This window comes from Synchiropus splendidus, chromosome 9 (genome assembly GCF_027744825.2).
Source record: "Synchiropus splendidus isolate RoL2022-P1 chromosome 9, RoL_Sspl_1.0, whole genome shotgun sequence".
Lineage (NCBI taxonomy): Eukaryota > Metazoa > Chordata > Actinopteri > Syngnathiformes > Callionymidae > Synchiropus > Synchiropus splendidus.
Window position 1 is genome coordinate 13,041,893 of NC_071342.1, and position 21,317 is coordinate 13,063,209.

Here is a 21,317-nt window from a genome sequence, read left to right on the forward strand (position 1 = left end):
GAGCTGGGACAGGGATGAGGCGAGTCTGGGACAGAGCGTTACTTGGTTTATGACTTTGTCACAGCCAAACTGCACAGAAGCGCACATTCAGAGCTGGACACGCACCGGGCACCTCTTCACTTCTGGAGAGACCTCACTCACTCGGCAACCCCTCCCACATGCAGCGGCCACACACATAGAGGAACAGCGCACCTGCAGCAGACACTCTACATTCACTCCTACAAAAGACTATTTTAAGGCTTGGAACGCATTGTTTCTTTTTCCATTCATTGTAATGGGAAAAATAGATTCAGATTTCGAACAAATCGCTTCTCGAATGGCCGTCTGGAACGGATTGTGTGTACAATCCGATCATAGTCTACGGTCGACTCAAAAGCTTGGCCACCAACTGGACCATAAACCATCTTCATCATTGGACCGACACCTTTATTCACAATCGCCATTCATTATTACAACCGCAACGGTGAGCAGATCCTTTGTCATCCATCAAAGGCAACGAGAAGTTCCAGTTAAAAAAAAAAAAAAAATTATCAGCAGCTAGCTAGTCTTTTTTTCCTACTGTAGCGATCCATTTCTTCTCACAACAATCACACAAATTGCCCATAAAATCATGCCGGCATTGCAAAATTCTTGGAAGTAAGCACACAAATCTGCTACTTGCGCAGCATCTGCTCTGATGGAACACATTCAGTGGAGGCCTGAAAGAGGCGGCCAGGCTAATGAGAGTTAACTATGCCCTGCAAAAATGATTAGAACAGCTGACCCTCCCTCTAACAATTTGTGCGTTCGTGTGGGATTGGCTGGGGTGGAGTGGTGGGGGGGGGGGACATGAAATTGTGCTGTGGAACAATAGCTCCGATCTTCAGAGTCCAATCTAATGCCTCCCATTTTGAATATGCAAATACTCCTGCATATGCAAATGAACTTGGCTCCAGTCGCCTGTGTCTGAAGGTCACGCACATTAATTTCCCATTCATTGACTTTCTTAAATGCATGTTGAGCCATGAGTAGGAAAGTTGTGTTGACAAAAAAACTGCCCACCTCTTCGACCAAAGCCCATTTGACGGCACAAGTGTGATCTAGAAGCATTTCAGTGGCTCGCACACATTCACTGTGATGAATTCAGCCACTGGGCTTTTAGGACGATTGTACAACCATTGATGCCACATTGTCACAGAGCAACTGCCGACGCCTGCAGCTACTGGACATGAATGACTGCTAACTTCAAATGATAAGATCAAGGCAACACATTCAAAGGCTTTTCAGACCTTGAGGAAGTACGAGAAATGTACTGTGGTGCATATGAATGACAATGTTTTAGTCATTGTATATCAAATAATATAGAAACACATGACGCTGTTTTCTAGACAATGAAAAGTAAATTGTTCTTTCTGGTAAACCTGTCCTGATTATGTGCATCTGCAGGACGTTCCCAAGGCAGAGGTGTCTTTTTTCTTTTCTTCTAAAGGTTTCTACAGATATGAGTCCGCAGCAACCCTCAGCTTGACTTTTAAAGAAAGGTTTCTGTATTTTGTAACATTAGAGAGCAAATATATTTTGTGCAACAAGCATTAGTTAGCAGAAATAATTCAGATGAAACATTCTTTTGTCTCTGCGAAAGAAAATAAACTGTATTTGGTGGGTCAGTTTTTAATGAAAAAAAAGTGAAGCATTTGTGACTCTGACGCAGAACATTTCTGCTTTTTTCCGCAGAACACTTTTTTTCAAATGTAAATATCCATGCCTAAACACAACACAATGAATTGTCTTTACATGCAGTATAGCACATTGTGGGTGGATAAAATATTTTATTTATTAAATAAATAAATGACCGCTCATAATATCAGTTTTCCAACCCGAGTACAGCTTTATAAATGACATCTTTGTGCGTTTCAAATGTGGAGTGTTAACTGAACTGTAATGATTGTAGAGAGGACACATTGCATCATTGAGAGATGACTAACAACAAGAGCTGATGATGACGATGATGATGATGATGATGATGATAATCAGACCAAAAAATGTATATATATATATATATATATATATATATATATATATATATATATATATATATATATATATATATATATATATATATATATATATATATATATATATATATATATATATATATATATATATTTGAATGTGTTGCCTTGATCTATATAAAAAATATTATAAATGTTTCAGGTGATTATTGTAAACAATTTATTTATTTATTTAGTCTTGCAACACAAATTGAAATAGGTGAAAATACATACAGCTAGAACAAAAAAAAAAACAAAAAAAAAAAACCACACAATCCGGGGAAAATGATGTCAAGAGTTATTTCCAATAAGGACTGAAAGGTCTCCTGGGGAGCACTCCAGCGTCAGAGGAACACCTGTCAGGTGCGAACTGAGGAAAACTTTCCATAATCCGTCTGAAGTTGCCCCATAAACGCGCATTCCAGTGAGAAAACAGCGGGACGTCGAGCAGACAAGGAGTCATAGCAGCGGCTGTCACCGATCATGAGTCGGAATCATCACCAAATACACCAGGAAGGTTGCGGGTTCCACTGACGAAGAGCGGAATCAACATTTATTATCTTACAATAAAAGCCCTTACTCCAACCCGCGATATACGTCCTGTTCAGGGGGGAGACCTTTTAGACTGAAGTGGAGGCAGAATTGGGGGAAAAGAGGGCGGAGAAGGGAAGAAAGTGGTGTTGCTGCCAGACGCAGCAGCAGGAGGAAGAAGAGGACGTACGTGCTTTATCTTAGCGGCTGAGAGTGTGACGTGATATTGCAGCCTGCTGCTCCTGGAGCTCTGCGAGCATTCAGCAAAGACCCCTCTATTTCTCTCTCTGGTCTCCCCCAGCATCTCACATCCATCCACCACGGATCTCTTTTCTCTCTTTTTGGACTGGTGAGGACACGCAGACGGAGGGATCCATTCAACCCAGGAAAGAAGAATCGTCTCTGGAAGATTTTGGTTTCGTCAGTTGTTGTTTTTTTTCCCTAAATCAGCAGTGGGTTTTTTTTTCCTATCATGTTTCGAGCTTGGTTTTGATGGGCAAAACCCCAGAAGAAGAGGAGCCCTGTTGGGGGGGATTGAGCGGAGTGTAACGCATTTTCACCCACCGAACCATCTTGTTGCGCCGGACTTGTGTCGTCGGAGATGGAGAGTATCGATTCACTGGAGGGCTGCAGAATTTGTTTATAAAAGGATGTGGTATATATTGGGAAAATAGCCATAGCTTCTGGGTGTAAGGTAAGAATATCTCAATGTTTGTCGATGCATGATGCCGCGACATCGATCACTTAAAGTTAACCCGAATGCCACTTTTAAGTACGACGCGTCATTGCGCACACGATCGTTTGGATTTATTCAGCACCGTGTGTTTAGTCTTACTGTACACCACTGACGATAGAATAGAACCCATCGACTATCGAGTCGGATTGACTCACGACCGCACATTTCAACGTAGAAAATGCCCCGAAGTGGCGCGATGGCCAGTTTGTTCCGCTCAACTTAAGAGTAGAAATGGTGGTTATTCTCCTGACTGCTGCAGTGGGGTCCGTACGCCTACATAAACACACACGCACACACGCATGTTCGGCTTTGACACTGCTCACAGCTGCATTGCCTGTAGGATTAAAGCAATCAGGACATCGCATTGCATCCTCCCTCCCTCTCCTTCCCTCGGTGTCTCTCGCTCTCTCACACACACACATGTGCGCACGCGAACACACACTTGCGCACTCACTTGCTTTTTATCAAATTGCACCGTCTGATATCTCAAAGCTTGTTAGCGGATAGAAAACCGCGCAGAGACTCTCATACCAGTCCCCCCAAAAAGAGAAACCCCTTCGACTGGTCATTATTTAAAAAGTCAAAATGACACGTTCCTATCCACGAAAAAAATAACATTTCTGTCAATGCGTAAAAATGCCATTGAACTTGACGCCCTCTCTTGTGATATATTTCCATACCTCCAGGGATCATACCGACCCAATTAATGATGTCTAAATGACTCCCATTATTCCTTCCTCCACCCCATCCAAATATCTTTTTAATAGAAAATATTAAAAAAAAAAAAAAAAAAAAGCGTCCGCAGTAGCCACAAGGTGGCAATGTTTGCACAAAGTAAAGTCACGGAGAAGGCAGGCTGGGGATAAGGAAGGCAGGTGCTGAGGTGAACGTGCTTGCATGGTGAATTTCCATCGAAAAACATGTCCTCGTTTTTAATGAATTTCATTTTTTCATTGCAGGCCAAATGTCATAGGATGAAGGCTGTTCGAAACCTGTTGATTTATATATTTTCCACCTATCTTCTGGTTATGTTTGGATTAACTGGTGCCCAAGATTATTGGTGTTCCACTCTGGTGAAGGGGGTCATCTACGGATCGTACTCTGTGACTGAGATGTTCCCTAAGAACTACACAAACTGTACATGGACGCTGGAGAACCCAGACCCAACCAAATACAGCATCTACCTGAAGCTATACAAACGTGACTTGAGCTGCTCTGAGTATTCGTTGCTTGCCTATCAGTTTGACCATTACTCACACGAGAAGATCAACGAGCTGCTGAAGGTCAACGAGTCTATAGTGTACCTGTGCGACTCCAAGAATATTTATGTGTTTTTACTGTACGACAAGAATTTCGTCCAACTGCGGAGAGTTTTCCCTTACGACTACAACGGATTGACGCCACAGAAGCTGGACGAGGAGGAGAAGTCTATCGTGGAGTTTCTGGTGTTCAACAAGGCCAGTCCGAGCCAGTTTGGGTGTCAGGTGCTTTGCACATGGCTGGAAAACTGCCTGAAATTAGAGAAGGGGACAGTGGAGACCTGTGGGATCGTGTACACAAAATGCACTTGTCCTCAGCATTTAGGTGACGGGGAATCAGAGAGCATGCTGATGCTCAACAATGTGGTTTTACCCTTAAATTCCCAAACGGAAGGGTGCTTGTCACCTCAGCTGCAAGCCGGCCAGGTCTGCAACCTGAGTGCAGAAGTGAAAAGACCTCCGAAAGAAGGTGAGTATGCTGTCATCTTCCTCCTCTGTGCTGACGTGTGTGAACAGATAGAGATCTCCTGAGTCCAAATGCACGTCAGTCCCTCCCTTTCTCTGCCCTTACTGCATGTTTTAAGAGTGATGGCCCATGAAACAAAGAGCACACATAGATTATGTAGAATTGTCGATTCTAAAAGTGTCCTCCGTGAGCTGCTTGAGGAGTTGGGAGGGGGTTATAAAAAGACCACACCAGCGAGGACTCATATTTGTAAAAGGGTTTGTTTTTTTTTCATTTGGTTTGGAGTCAAATCTCATTGCTGTCAATTTAAAATGGCTGTTTTAGTACACATCAGCAGAGTTAAAATGGCTGCAAACCTAGACATAATCATGTGTTTGTACACATCCACATAGGTGTCATCTTTAAACTGTGATTTCCTAGATGCAGTATAGGAGTCGGGTATGAATCTGGCTTCAAATGGATTCCAAATTTAAGTGATTCATGTCGTCTCTATAGAGCAATGCAACACATATTCGGATTGTTCAGTGGTTCAAAAGTAAATAGCCTCGACAGGGTCGTCCTGCTGGTATTCACAACGGCGCACGGAGACAAGGTTTTGTTTCCTATTTGTGTAGGTCTTTCAGTGTGACAAAGATCGGCTTGACATATATCTGCTCTGATTTGAACGGATAAATTTGAGTGACACAGAGCAACATGTTTGGCGTCTGGGGGTTGATGTGCGCCAGGCATGAAGGAGTGGCATTTATCACAGCACACTGAACTGAAAGTAACGTCTCCAGCGATTCTTGTTTGGGGAGACTAATGATAGCGCACGAGTAACGGACCATTGTGGCGCCGAAATAGAAGTCGCAGTAATTGGCGCCGGGAAAACATGTATCTCTTTTCCTTTAAATTCAAACCTCCAGCTTCATGTTGACTCATGATCTCAGCCCACACATGCTATATCACAATTAGTCATGCTCGGCAGCCGCACTTAAAGACACACGTCGTATAACACTTAATCCAGACTTTTTGCAATGAGGAGTTCAGACTGCTGGCGTCTCGCTACTTTCCAGGAATTAAACATTTATGGTAGAATTCAGAAGTAGTGCGACAAATGAAGATATTGCTGTAAAAGGAAGTGCACTATAGATGCGCTCCAGACTTGGTGGGCTGGTTGTTGAGGATGCCATTCTGAGGAAGAGCAAGTAGTATATTTCTTTTCAAGTCGTACACTGATCGTTGGAAACCTGGTGAAAGAAGGATAGCAGCCCTGGAGGAGGGATAGCACCTGAAGAAGAAATAACTTGTTTATGACTTGTTGTGGCTTTAAAGGGTTTTCCCTAGAGAAGGTAGTCGTTGCCCGCTTCTTAGATATAGCAAGCAGGATGTATGTAAGATTACAGAGGATGAAGGTGTGTCGCCCATGTTTCCTAGCCCTATATTTTTTTATTTTTGGTTCTTTGTTGCGTTCATTACCGCAAGCAATATTGTGTGTTGATGCTCATGTGAGTTTATTCCCAATCCTTAGCTTTAACTGATCGCACAGCCAGATTTGTCCACAGCTTTCTAGTAAGAATCCAAAGCAGCAAAATGATTCCGATAGTAGTACTCCGCTAGAAAAGCACTCGGAGAGCGCAGACTTCCATCAGTAGTGGGATTTCTACACAACATTTGCCCCGTTTTTTGCATTTGAAATATCATTAATATAGAATTCAATTCGGATGAACGTCCCAGAACTCGCTGACACAATCTCGTGGAACCCAAGTAAGTGCGAGTCTACTGGATCCAGATGGCATTCTGAAGCTAAAATTATATCTGCTCTGTGACCAATAGTTCAATTTTATGTAACCTGATAGTTATTATGCAGACAGACAGACAGAAAGCAAAAAAACTAGAGAATAAACATAATAAAGCCAAAGTCTGGCTAGCCAAATTTGGACTTTTCCTCAAATATGTTTTGTAATCTAAACACTGATTTTACATGTTTAACTCCCAAACCTTGCTGGCCAACTGGAATTCCCTGTTCCAAAACAACATTTGACTTTTTTTTTTTTTTTCCTATCGGCATGTTAATAACAGCTTAAGAGCACAGCTTATTTTTTTTCCCCCCTCTCAGAAGATTTTCCACAAGCGTCTATTTATAGGGTCAGTTGATGGGAGGTTTGAATAAATCCGTTTTCATCTGGATAACGGGGAGATCACCACTGGGTTTAAAAGAGCACCGTGTCTCCCGGTGGCATCACACAGACAGAGTGGGTGTTCTTCGTGAAGAATAAAGCGTAAACGCGACCAGATGACAAGGGCGCGTTTGATAAAATCACCTTTCTTTGATGCTCTCACTTCCGGATTCAGACGTCTTAAAAGAAGGGAGGGTGGAGGAAGGGGGGGGAAAAAATAGCGGTAGCTTGCGCCCAGCCTCAGAAATACACCACTTTCTAATGCAGACTCGACAACATTGCAAAGGTTAAAGCTCTTAACTGTTTAAGGTGATTACTCGACACAAAAGACTGCCCTGTTCCTTGATGCCACGGCATTTGGAAAACCCTCGGTGAGAAAATAAAATCCTACACAGATGTTCCTGTCGGATGACTCATTTATGCAGTTGTATTTTTATCATATTTTCCCATTTCAAGCATAAAAGTTGTAAAGGCTCGTAGCGTGGCAGCCTGGCATATTCCGCTCTCTTTTTCCTTTTTTTTTTGCATGTGCGATCAGCTTTTATGTCAGATTCCATCCCTTCTCGCTGCACGTGTCAGAGACTGATGACTCCAGACTGCCAATAGGTGAATGAGTGTCTGTGTTAGCCGTGTGACGTCCTGGTGATGTGTTCTGCCTTCAAAGGATGTGAATGCGGATGCGTTTGTCTATTTATACTTTGCATCTTTGCGTACCATATACTGTTTCTCATTATCTAAGCATCACTTTAAAAAGACAGTCCATTGCTTCTGGAGTAATGATTCATCCAAATATGTTTGGAAAATGTCACTGGTTGTTACATTGTAATAAGGAGTGGGATCCAGCTACTGTATATCATGCGGCTACAAAATTGATGCGGGAGAGTTAAGCACTATTCGGAGTGGATTAGTTTTGCCTCTGGTCCTGGGGTGGAGTACAAATGACCTCAGCTTTTAAGTCTGAATACGTAACATCGGTAAACCTTACCAGGGCTTTTCAGGAGATGGCAACATTTGTGGCACTGAACCGTGACACTGACTTGATTGAATATCGTGCCTCCACATACACAATATTAAACTCGACCCCCTCGTCCAATTCATTTTATCTGACAGCCACCTTCAATGCACTTTGTCTGGTTGGTCGTGGCTGTTGGGAGGTTGTGTAGCACGTGCATGAAGCAATGTCATACACAGTGGATTGTCTCCTCCCACTTGTGGTAGGTTCGCTGACATTTCTTATGCCACACAAATATAGTCAATCCTGCATCCTCGTGTTGCACCACAACCGTTTTTAGAACAGCTGCCCTATGAAAAGCCCAACTGAAATATTCACTTCAGACTCCCTCTTTAGGCTGTTTAAATTTAACAATTAAACATTGAACCAGCTGCGATGAATGTAGTCTAATTCCGATATATTTTTCCTTTCACTTGATCAACAACAGACTTTTTTTCTTCCCTCAACCATCCGCACCAATGGGACTTGGCAATAAACTCCTTTGTCTTGTCTGTCATTCAGGCTGCTCGGCTGCTCTTGGCACCGAGTGTGTCGCGCGCTCATTGTTTGCAGAAGCCGACCAGGTTTTAATTATAAGGCTCAAAGCATCACTCTTAATTTGGTGAGGGATAGCAGTCCTCTTAAGCCATTGGCCAAGTTAGGAAGCCATAGCTCTAAAATGTAATTAGCCTCTGAGGGTGTCTCGGAGAAGGATTGCTTTGTCAGTTACATTTATACCTCTGTCACTTCCCTGTCGGAGTTTGCATTGGCTAATTGTGGATGCATATGTTCTGTTAGTTGAGTGGCAGGCGAGGAGGTTTGCGACATGCCACCCAAAAAATCTGAGCGGACAAATCGACTGCCAGTGTATTGATGGTGAAAGGAGTCCCATCCATGACCCAAATCTAGAAAAAAAATGAACACTCCACAATGTATATTTAATTATAGTATAGCAAATTGTTTTGTCATATTCCTTGAATACCAGACAGATAGATTTATGCCATTTTTAAATGCATTTTTTAGGGGAAAAAGGTTGGCATGGAGACCTTAGGTTTGAAACAGTGGTTTCATTCACGAGTATATGTCACAAAGGAAACAGTTGTTTTCATTCAGGAAAAGGTTTGCGGTCACATGGATGCACATGGCGACCAGTTGACCAGTTCTAAATACACCTTGAATGGAAAATGTCCTCATGGAAAGAAATGTTTATATGAGACATGAGTGATGGAATTTTGGCTCCAACAGTTAATGGGGATGGAAACTTGTTGGTGGTCTGACCTGGTTGGTGTGTTAATAAAAAACAGAAAACAAATAAACATTTATGTCATACAATAATAATGTCAGTATGAGTCTATCATTAATGAACTTTAGAATGATTCCATTGCTTAAGAGCCTCTGATGGGTTCGAGACATCAGCTCGGGTTGGCGCCACCATCGAGCACCCCGTAACACGAGGACAGAAAATGAACGGTTTGCTTTGATGTCAAGCTAAAACAAGAGTTGCATCTGGACAGACACGTTACATACACTACCATCTGCAGGGCAAGTGCCCTTTTATGGAGCCCAAACATCATGCGACAGCGGTCACTGCAATAATTTTGCAACATTTCAAACTGACTGTTTTGGCAAGCTACACCACAAGAACTACAGTGGTACTATGGTGGGATGAAAGTGATTCAGACAAGCAGAAAAAAAGTGATCTTCAAGTGATGAAAATTATACAAAAATATATATTTTATAAATATTTTATCGATTGAAAATGAAATGCAGAAGGGTGAAGTCAGTATCATTATCATTATATTTTATGAATTAAAGTTAAATATGTGGCACAATGTTGAAGCCCAACCATGATATTGTTATTGCATTGTGGAGTTTTTTTTATTTTTTTTTTATTGACTAAGATAGTGTCTTTTCATCTACCGGTATTTCAAACTTACTATAGCGACGTTATCACAGACTTTTTGATATCTAGAAGAAAGGAAGACAAACGGCGCGCTGACAAATGTCAGATGCCTGCGGGAGATAAGGAGTTTATAATTTCCTTCAAATCTGATAAGCTTGCAAAGAGCTGAGGCTTATAAGTATGTAAAATATTCAAATAAATATTTAATGGATCCACAAAGAGGGGTTTAAAAAATGTGTTGTTAGCTCAAGAAGAGGATTAGAAGTGACTATGACATCACAAATTCAAGCCTGGGTCATTCGGTTTCCACTTGAGAGGACATTATTTCCGCTTATGGACAATAATTTGACTGTAACATGCAATATGTTCAAAATGTCGAATTGTTCATGTGCATTCCATCCAACAGGCTGGAATCAGAGGAAAAGAAAAAGAGGGTAATGTAATGTAATGCTGATGGATCTTTTTTTTTTTTTTTTAAATCCGGACACTTGCTTCCGCAGCGGCACATGCGACTTGAACATTATGGTTTGTGACTTCGCTGATCACGGCATGTGGAAAACGGCAATAAGATTTTATTGGCAAATGAAATGTGCGCAAAGCGATTCGATGTACTGTCACCCGCCAAAGCCCTGCGCGCAGCAGCGGCTCAGCCTCGCTGCCTTACATAGTGAGGGCTTTTATTCACTTTGGATTTCAGTCAAGTCACTCAGTAGTCTCACCACATTATGCTCACCCCCATTGTTCAGTACACTTGGAGGCCATTTTAGTTCCGATTCAGTGAAGGAGAGCGCCGAGCTCAGCAACAAATCCCTTTGTTTTATCTTAGCATGTCGGGACATCATTCATTTCCTCATTTAAGCACCATATCCACACGCCTGTGGTGACGTTTTAGCATGTATGGGCAACCACCTTCTCCTAAACAATAAGATAATTATATTATATATATTATACAATACAATAATAATACTAAAATAGTAGTTTTTTTCTTTTTAAAATCAAGATATGACACCAGTACATTTTAGTAATTGTGTATATATATATATATATATATATATATATATATATATATATATATACCACATTGTGTATTGAAAACATTCTCTACCAACACATATTCAGAATTTGCTGACTAAAAGTCATAATAGTTAATATATGAGCAGTTTGTTTATACCCATTCTTGAATGTGGATGCATTTCTGGAGTTTTATGGTGAAGCCTGAGGGGAGAACACTGCTTCGCACTGCAGCCTGATAGCAAAAGTTTGTACGTTAGAGTCCCAGACGGAACTAAAGCGGCACTTTTCTGATGGAAGATCATATCTTGAGTGATTGCCTGGTGACCCAATTTTCTTGTTCATTTTGGGCTGGTGCCGCTCGCAGATAAATAGCTTTCTATTGAGACAATGCAGGGCTGCTTTGTTTTGGTCGATAACTATGGCACAACTTGGCAGGAAACAAAAACATGAATGAAGTATTGAAAAAAGGAGCGGACATTTGTCAAGACCATTTCACTGCTATTTAAGTCAGCAGAAAAAGGACACATGTTTGAAGTCGCTCTCAAAAGACTTGGAATATCAGGATTGGGAAATTCTCTTTGGGAACAGTCGTGTTTTTCATGGCATTAAAGTTGTATGATGTGATTAAGTATAAATATCCCCCCACATGGGCCTTGGCGTGGCTTTTATTAAGCATAGCAAGGACTGTATAAAAGGAATACATGATATGGTGGCATGTCAAATAGTAATAGGAGTTTTGAAAGATATGTTTTGAGCTCAGAAATCCATGGTTGTTCGAACATACTGACAGACTGACAGAAGTGATGTATGAATGCTACGGTTTGGGCTCATATTTATATAAAAAAAGTTGGACATTGAGAGGAGATGTTTTGCTTCTTCAATGAAATTGATATGAAGATAATTTTTGTCATGACTGCCATGGAAGATGCATTCAATGGCACCATAAAACAGTATTTTTTTTCTTATTTCCAAGCTTCAACTTAAATTTTATTTTGTCACTACATCCAATCTGTATTCCTCCTAAACTTTGACATGTTTTTCTACAAAGCTCCCAACACTGTGCCTTAATTTTCAAGTCCTCAGCGATGTTTCATTATCATTTTTTTTTTTAAGCGTGCTATATTTGGTTCAAATCTCAGAGGGGGATCTTTGTTTGAAGTCTGTTTGCTCTCCCATTGCACACAGGCGTTGTGTGCTACCCTACAAACCAAGCACTTGATGATTTGAGATTTGAAATTGCCGTCAGGAAAGATCGCAAGTGTTAATAGAGTTTGTCTCATCATTCTGTGATGGACTGGTGATGTCTCCTGGGTCTTCCCTGCTTATTATCTCATGTCAACTGGGATTGTCTGCAGTCACTTATCACATTCAAAGGTATAAATGTCGCTGCTATGTTGCTAATTGAACTAACTTGTCGCACAGTTGAGCATAACCGACTAAAGCTTTGGGAAAACGTTTTTAATGTATCCATTTACTTATTTATTTTGGAATATTTTTGGAATGCTTTAACTTGTATGCCTATCCTTCTGATTCAAAAAAACTGAAGTGTTCTGCTTCATTTAAATCAAACTAATATTAATTTAAATAAATGTACAATGTACGTTCTGTGGTGTTCAACATGCGAGTTGTGCTGAGAATCTTCAGACTAGTGTTACAGACAGTACAGATGGCTCTATTGAAATTTATCAGCAAGCATGCACATTCGGAAAAGTGGCAGATTTGTGCCTCCACATCCAGACTCCACTGACTCCAGCCTCGACTCATAAATTCCTCCTCACATGCAAGAGACTGGCTGGTTTAGCAGTAGAGCTCTTATTCCACTCACATGTCACGAAGAGCCAGCACGGCGCCACAAATCTCATTGTCGTCAGATGGAATGTTAAAATTGCGGCGCTTTGAAGATTTGATGTGTTTGATGAATGGTAACAGGTGTGAAGACGTTTTTGATCGCGACTTGCTTTTGAAATTCACTGTGCTCCATGATAAATTAGCATATTTTTGGCATTCAAAAAGTATTTGACCTTATCCATGTATCAATTGAACGGTCTCTTTCTGAAACTTATTTAAGTATTTTGCGGGCCATAAAGTTCCAGCGTATACAATCCAGATGATGTGTGCAAACAAATAATCTGAAATCCTTGAAAATAAAAGATAAATGTCACATTTTCAGACAAATTTAGAAGGAAAAAAAATCGCTAATCATGAGGTTTCATGAAACAGTGTCCTATTTTTCATAGCTCACTTCTAATTCTCATAGAGCACTTTGTCTTAGTGTCATGGGAAGTTTCATTTAAACTGTTTTTAAATGGCTAAAGATTCTACAGCAGAGACTGCCATCTAGTGGCATCTGAAAATTAGGACACTGTTTTGTGAAACATTTTCGACCCATCACTTTCAACCTATCAGACGCAAAACTTTACTACAGTTCATGTCTAGAAACTATAAATGTAGCTGTGGCTTCTGTCAAAAACAGTCACAAAAAGTAAATAAATTCATGTTTACTCACAGAGTTGTTACATTCTAAGGTCAATAAGAAATAGTAATAAATTAAATAATTTTTATATTTAGAAAACCAAGTCGTGAAAATACCCACATGATTTAAGAGGAAACCTTCAAACGCCACCATGTTAAAATATGTACTTAAACTTGATCCATATCTGAACCATCCTTTTCATCTCATGTTATCATAAGTGCACGATTATTTCTGATGCTCATTTCAAAGCCTCATCGCTGACAGATCGAGATGTTCATCCGTCAATGGCAGTCGTCCATATAGCTTGCTGTCATTTTTAAGTCCATCAGAGCACCCAGCGGTGAAGCTTCCAGCTTCAAAAGGCTTCAATAAGAATACTAACAGGTAATGAGTCTCTATGGATAGGCACTGTCTTCTTATTACACAAATTAGCTGTGTTGACTCGCATTCTATGCATAATTCATCACTCACCCCCATTTCTGATTTCCTCTCTTGAAAATAAAAACTGCACTCTCATTCCAGCACAATAGAAAGAACACGATCAACTGGTTTTCATTGTGGACGACCAGAATGCAGCAGGAGATGAAGTTTCAGTCTCTCTGCTTCACAGCCCAAAAGAGAGTTATTATTATGCTCATGTGAATATTCCTTTTGGAGGGAGGATTCTGCCGACTTCCCAGTCTGGTGTTAATCCCTCCGTGTTGGAATAAACACGGCGGTTTCTTCCAAAGAGCCACACAGGTTTGCTTTTTTTTTTTGACGAGCTAAGCAAATTATACTCCAACTTTCCGTGGGATGATTCGATGTTCCAAATTGTATCCAACCTTCACCCCTCGCTGGCAGATATGCTAATGCAAATTATGCATCATTTTCAAGCCTCCTTTTCACATGTTCATGCATTACAACCCAGTTGGTTCGGGCCTGTCACTGGATGGCTATTTCAGCCCACGAAGGAGAGGAATTTGCATAAACATCCACCCACCAAACCTAGCAAATGAGTCTGTCACTCAAAGACACTGGCGATGTGCTAAAGTGGATGCAAAATCCTCCTTTCCTCCCCTGAGGGGGCTCCAACTGCTCTCACTTTCGGTCCTTCTGCAGGGCATGTGATTCAAGTATCGGTTTTAGAAGCCGCTCCACACTTGGATAACACTGGGCCTCATCTAGCCATTTAGAAACACATCCATTGTTCTGAAGAGAACTGGATTCTGCTGGGAAACTGTTGACCGACTGAAGTGTGATGTGACGTTTGATGAAATGCTGCTGGAGCCATTTAACAAAGAGAGGCATCACTAGCCTTTTAAGAACAGCGTCATTAAAAGAATAATGAACAACTACATCATAAGGTATATAATTCAACCTCCTCTGCAGCGTTTGGGTTCACGCAGTTTTTAAACCACGTTCTCTCTCTAGACAAAGAATTACGGTTTTAATTTTTCAAGCAGTCCTGCAGGATTTAAATTTACGACGTGAGTTACTAAGAATAAAAATGCCCATGTTCAAAGAACTGCCGTACAAAGGCAAGTAAATCTTCCAGCCGCACAGAATTACTTAAAAATTATTTACTGTAAAAATGAAAAAGAAATATTTACATTGAGTGATGAAGCTGGAATTGAAGGGATCAAAAATCGCAAGAGGTTTTAGGCAAGGCAGGACTACTTTAGTACAGGGGCTCTTACTTTAGACTAATGGATCCCAATTTGTTTTAGAATGGCATCCAAAGGACCAGGGTGGGTGCTTCTATGAATGAGTCAATGAGCTCTCCGGTTGCTGGGGCCACTGAAGCACTGACCCAGACTGTCCCCTCCCTGAAAACCTACTCCAGCACTTCAGTGGGGATATTAAGGTATTCCTGCACCAGCAAGATATACGCTGTTAACATATTAATACCGAATGCATCAAGTGATTGTATGCACGTAGACAAGGTTTGGGTTTAGCCATAGGATGGTGCTCTTGGTGTGCGTATAGCGCCTCAAATGAACAAGTTTTTCCCATTACGGTGCCTGCTTCGAGGCATCGTAAGTACAGCACAGAGTCACAGAAGGGGCGATACATACAGTACCAGTCACAGTGTCCGACAGATGAACAAAGATGGCGCACCACCTTGGCTTAAATATGAGCCGCCACGCCTTCAGAAAAATGAACTCTTTTCAAAGATGAAATCTCACATGATGAAACATATCCAGCAGTGGACATGCACATGGTGGTTTTCGGCATGTGGAAATTCCCAAAAGAGACACCCTCATGACTGAAGTCGGTTGCCTGCGGAACTCAAGTCGCGCATTCCGGCCCAACATATGAACAGAGAGGACGACTGCAGGTTGGAGAGAGATCTACAGTACTTCTCATGATTGAAGAATAGTATTTTGATCAACACCTTCCCTCAGCTTTTATTGTTTCTCTATTGCTTTTTTTTTAATATAAAAAAATTTTGGTGAAGACACCACCAACAAAATTCTAACCCTCCCTCTACACAACTGACTCAACATTGACACACGCATGCATCAACATGCAACATGGAAGGCGATAGTTACAAAAGTCCACTTGACAACTGGTGAAATAAATGGCATGTTTCTATGGTTACAAGCCGAGTGTTTATAATAATTCTATGTAATCAAAAGGCTAATCATCTATTTCATATTCATCAGTAGATATGAAGGGGAGATCTGGTTGTAAACAACCCAGAAATTACGATTAAACAGAACTTGGGCTGAAAATACACTGGCATGTTCATCCACCCCGAGGAGCTTCCCCGCAGGTCATCACAGTTTGAGATCTTCCCAAACAGCTCTTCACATTTGGAATACCAAAGTGAAGTTCACGCATGTTTAATTCATTTGCAGAAACTTGTAAAACTTTCAATTGTGTTTTCACACATTTCCATTTCCAAAATGAGTAAAAGTAAAATCATGAAGCTGTAAAGGTTATTTCCACCGACAATGAAAATGCAATGCCGACACGCAGTCGTCTGATGATCAAGCTCATGGAAGGAATTTTAGATGACAAAAATCTCTTTTGGGGTTGTGAGTCATGAATAAGCTGTTTTTGAGAAGCAAAAAAAGCCTGAAAAACAGGTGGATTTGAAATGTTAAATGTTCGAATACCTTCAGCGTTAAAAGAAAGTGTTTTTTTCCGAACGTCATTTCATTTGATTGCAGTTCGGAGATAGAGCAGCTTTGTCATTTGACGGATGGAATGGTTCAATACTCCCCGAATGTCTCTCCGTCACAAGCAGATGACATTTGCTTGTGCTGGCTGAATGTTCTCTCGGAAGTAACTCATTTGATCTCACTCGCGGGCAGGAACTCTTATGTAACGCAGATGGAGCTTTCAAATCTGCATATTATTTTTCATTTTAAATAATGTTGTGCTGCGGTATTATTATGAATCAGTATTCTGGGGTTGTATTCTCCATTTAGCTGAAAGCACTGCAACAATGCTTTCAATTATTGTTTGTTTGTTATTATTGTTTGTTTCGGTGGCTAAATTTAGCAGTCTGTGTTTGCTGCGAACATGCCGACATGCATTTGACACAAACCTGCCTGTGAATTAAGGACTTTTGTCATAAAGCTTGGTTAAACATATGAATAAATAAATAAAATACTATTTATGGGCGACTTTTGACGTCGATGGCAGGAATATCAGCGCAGCACGGTGCCTCCTCCATCTCTTCTCAACAGCCTCCTGCAACCCCTTCAAACTCACATGCCCACTGTAAGGACAACCACCTGAGCCAGATTTTTCAAGTGAATTTTGGCTGTCTCTGAATTAATTTCATTAAATTCATTTATTTTTGGGGGCTTCTGTTGTCGTGTATATTTAAGTACTTTTTCATAATAAAAGTTTCTTGTATTTTATAGGGTTTACTTTTCATATATTACCATTTTTTGGTGGTTAATTTGGTGTCAAAATATCTGCAATAATTTGTGGAATTATAATAGTCCCAACATATCAAACAATATATTGACCGGCAAAATTGGTTATTGAGTCTTCAGGAGATCTAGAACCACTACCATAATATGGGTAAAAGTGAATTTCAAGTAGCACTGAAATAGCATTATTTGAAGTCTTGTAGGCCCCATGAAATAACCAGTGGATATGATTTGGCCCTTGAGCCAAGTGTTTGACACCAATGTAATGTATTCTGCTCACAACTTTTGTGAGAATTATGCCATACTAAACCACAAAAGAAGTGGTGACTCACTAGTAGCTGGGATAGATTCTGTTCTAATCTAAGCAAGACTCCCGAATGCTTGGTGTCTAGTTCTGTAAGGCTAATACAAACTTCTTTTTTTTGCCCTTGTACTGAATTATTAATTCAAACCACAGCCAACCCCAGGACATGACAGTGGTGAAATGTTTACTCTGTCCGGGGCAGTGCTTCTCAGAGGGAAATACTGCATCCTCTGATCAACTGAACACAATAACATGAAGATGTAAATGAAGTTGATGTAAAAACTCGACTGCGCACTGAACATTCATTTCCAAACACGGTGCCATCAAAAAATGAATCAAGCAGGAACATTTATGATGGAGAGAGCCGACTTATCTGCAGTCTGGCTCTGACCTGCGGCTCTAACTTCTGGCACCAAACATCTCTACACACAGGAGATAACATTACTATGGTTACAGAATCAGATGGGTCAACACTTCCAAAACAAAGAGATTGATTTTTCAAAAAGGAGCTGAGCAGGAAGATTGTAGATAGAAATGTGATTTCCAGCAGCCGAGTTAGTCGTCACATGGCATGAGATTGCGCCTCCTGTGTCTCTTCCTTTTATTGGAAATCATTTTTTATTGCTCAAGAAAATGACTCACATCAGCATTTTCTAAAAACAAGTGCTTACCGCAAATGTCGAGGAGTTTAGATAATTAAAGCACCTGTGATGACGAATGAGGGTTTGGAGAGAAATGATTTAGGGCAACAAAACAGAATTTTATTTCATTATTTATATATTTTTGATAAATAGGGATCAGTGTAAAATTATATATATATATATATATATATATATATATATATATATATATATATATATATATATATATATATATATATATATATATATATATATATATATATATATATATATATAATTTTTTTTTTTTTTTTTCAATGTGGACCTGGAGGCAAGAAGCAAGCTTGACTTATTTTTGACCTTATAGTTATAGCGTTTTCTCACCTTAGAAACCCTGCTGCTATGTCCTTGGTGGGCTGCATTGTGAGTGGGTGCCGACAGAGGCCCTCCAGCTGTACTTGATAAATGCAAGGTTTCATTTCATTGCTGTCCGGCAACCTGTGTTTGGAATATGTTTGAGTTGTGTTTAATGCTCTGGAAGTGCTCTACAATGGGTTTCAATCTGAAAATATATCATCCTAGTTAGCCGACTTTAACTTCAACATGACTTCATGATATCTACCCCACTGTTCGATTGACCCCACTGTTCGATTGAAAGAAACTCATCCAACCCAACTGGATATAAGCAAGGGGTTTTAAACTACATATATTAATTCATAAATACTGTGGAAACATTTGTCTTGTTGCTTTCAAAGAGGTCATGTGAGCGTCTGCATTTATCATTCCGTCTGTTTGAAAAATAACTCAGAAATGTATCAACGTATTTCAAAATAATCCTCAGTATTGGACTTAGAACAGGTGAATGCATGATGGTTAAAGTGTGAGGGCCACTTCTTCATTGCTTTTAGTGGGTGTCGCGCTACTCCCACCTACATTTCCATCGACAAATGATGGGCAGTGATAGTGGGTTCAAAAAAAAAACAACTGTTACTCTCTGAGTGCTTTTCTCATACATATATATATATATATATATATATATATATATATATATATATACACACACTCAGTCGTCTTATTAAATGTCACAGCTGGTGATTGAATTCTGCGAAAGCTTGAAAGCCAGAAGAATAAAAATAAGCGACCGCAACAGTTATTGTGCATCATGGAACCTGTTTTTTCTTTGCCGGTGCTAGTGTTTTTCGTTGGAGTTTCACAATCATTCTAGCGTACGTCGAAGTGTCTATTGCGATTTCGTTTGTAGCTGAAATATAAATCCAATTACACACAGTGAATTTCTAGATCGTGCTTGAATAGCAAAAGCATCAGCCTTATTAGTGTATTTTTTGTAGTTTATAATTGCTAATTCACTCCATCAGAATCTCATCAAACCCTAAGTGGAAGCATCAGGGTGCGATTTGTAAACAAAGCAAAATGAACAAATCACACTCCATCAAATCCGTGAAAATCTGCGGGAGTCTGATCCCTCCGTTCAGCCAATATGGATGACACATCAGATGGTGAGGCGCGCTCCTCAGTATTGTATCGTGGGAAAAAAAAAAAAAATAGAGTTTCAGAGCGCATGCCTTGCCTTGTAATGAAATGTGACAGATAAATCAGGAGCGCTCTGAAGATACGGCTTTGGATTACTGAGCCAATACTGTAATGCCGCAGACAGTAAGAGTTTCCAAATTGGTCTCCAGCAAAAGTGGTTAGTGTGGTTTCAATGGCTTTGCTATTCTTTATTTTTAAAAATGAAGCTATGGTTGTTCTGTGCTCCTGGTTTTAGTCATGGATCGTGTGATTATTTGAATGCAGCCCCAGTTTACAAAATATTAAAGTGGAATACTGAGGAACTTCTCACCAGAGATAGGGAGAGGCTCGGGAGAGGCTTGGAGTAGAGCCTCCTTCTCCTCATTGAGAGGAGTCAGCTGAGGTGGCTCGGGCATCTTATCAGGATGCCCTCTGGACGCCTCCCTTTGGAGGTGTTCCAGACACGTCCAGCTGGGAGGAGACAGAGGGGTCGACCCAGGACCAGGTGGAGAGGTTATATCTCTACGCTGGCCTGGGAGCGTCTCAGGATCCCCCAGTCGGAGCTGGTGGATGTCGCTCGAGAGAAGGGCGTTTGGCGTGACCTCCTCAAGCTGCTGCCCCCGCGACCCGGCAACGGATAAGCAGGCGACGATGGATGGATGGATGGACTGCTGTTTACAAAGCAGAACTTAAAGAAGACATTTTATTCACATTTAACATCATATTAAATTACAGATTTGGTTAAAATAATAAGATAAAAGTCAGTGAATAAACTGGAGATTTGGGTTTCAAAAACACCTAAATGAATGAATCATATGAAAACAAAGAAGGAAAACAGTCATATAGACTATGCCCCTCCATTTTCCACTTCAGTGAACTACTGGCCACACTGACTGTGATGTGAATCAAAAATGGCTGCCATGTAAATTCAGTGTTCACTTCTGTCATCAGTTTGGTCTTTGATTCAACGCATTCAAAGACACCTTTTGTCTCCAAAGAAAACATTAATAGAAAATTTCGATGTGTGAAGACGCTCTACAGGCCTTTGATTTGCCTCTTTGAAACATGTGAAAGCGGGGGTCATGTGATGAACAGCTGCTACGTGTGTGTCTATTCTATGGAGCTAATGAATACTGAGCGAATGCAATGAGAAGATAATGAAGGGAATAATGACTGTGTGACTTGAAGCCCCTCTTGATAGGCGGATTTCTGTCGCCAAGAAGACATTTCCTGCAGTTGCCTGAGGATTTTTATTTTTTACAATGTATCTGCTTTTACTACAGTTTCTGAATGTGCTTCGCTGTGAATATGATTCCCCATGTGGAAGCCTTTTTAGCAGCTTGGATCGCGTTTGTACCGTCAGTAAGTTAAATAGCGGAGAGAAATTGGTTATCTCGATGAAGTAATCCACTTTTTTGCCTCTAAATTT

The 21,317-nt window shown here is 40.5% G+C and overlaps 1 protein-coding gene across 10 annotated transcripts in view; it reads left to right on the forward strand.

Moving 5' to 3' along the window:
• The first annotated feature begins 2,653 nt into the window (after positions 1 to 2,653).
• adgrb3 (adhesion G protein-coupled receptor B3) overlaps positions 2,654 to 21,317 on the forward strand; it is a 113,152-nt gene continuing 94,488 nt past the window's right edge. For 4 of the 10 annotated variants that reach the window (XM_053875157.1, XM_053875159.1, XM_053875152.1 and 1 more), the window contains exons 1-2: positions 2,659 to 3,255; positions 4,257 to 5,025. In XM_053875157.1, the coding sequence (XP_053731132.1) occupies positions 4,272 to 5,025 (754 nt within the window). In that variant the 5' untranslated portion in view covers positions 2,659 to 3,255; positions 4,257 to 4,271. Of the gene's footprint in view, positions 3,256 to 4,256; positions 5,026 to 21,317 lie in introns of all 10 variants that reach the window. The other 6 variants (XM_053875161.1, XM_053875162.1, XM_053875153.1 and 3 more) reach the window with 4 other exon arrangements.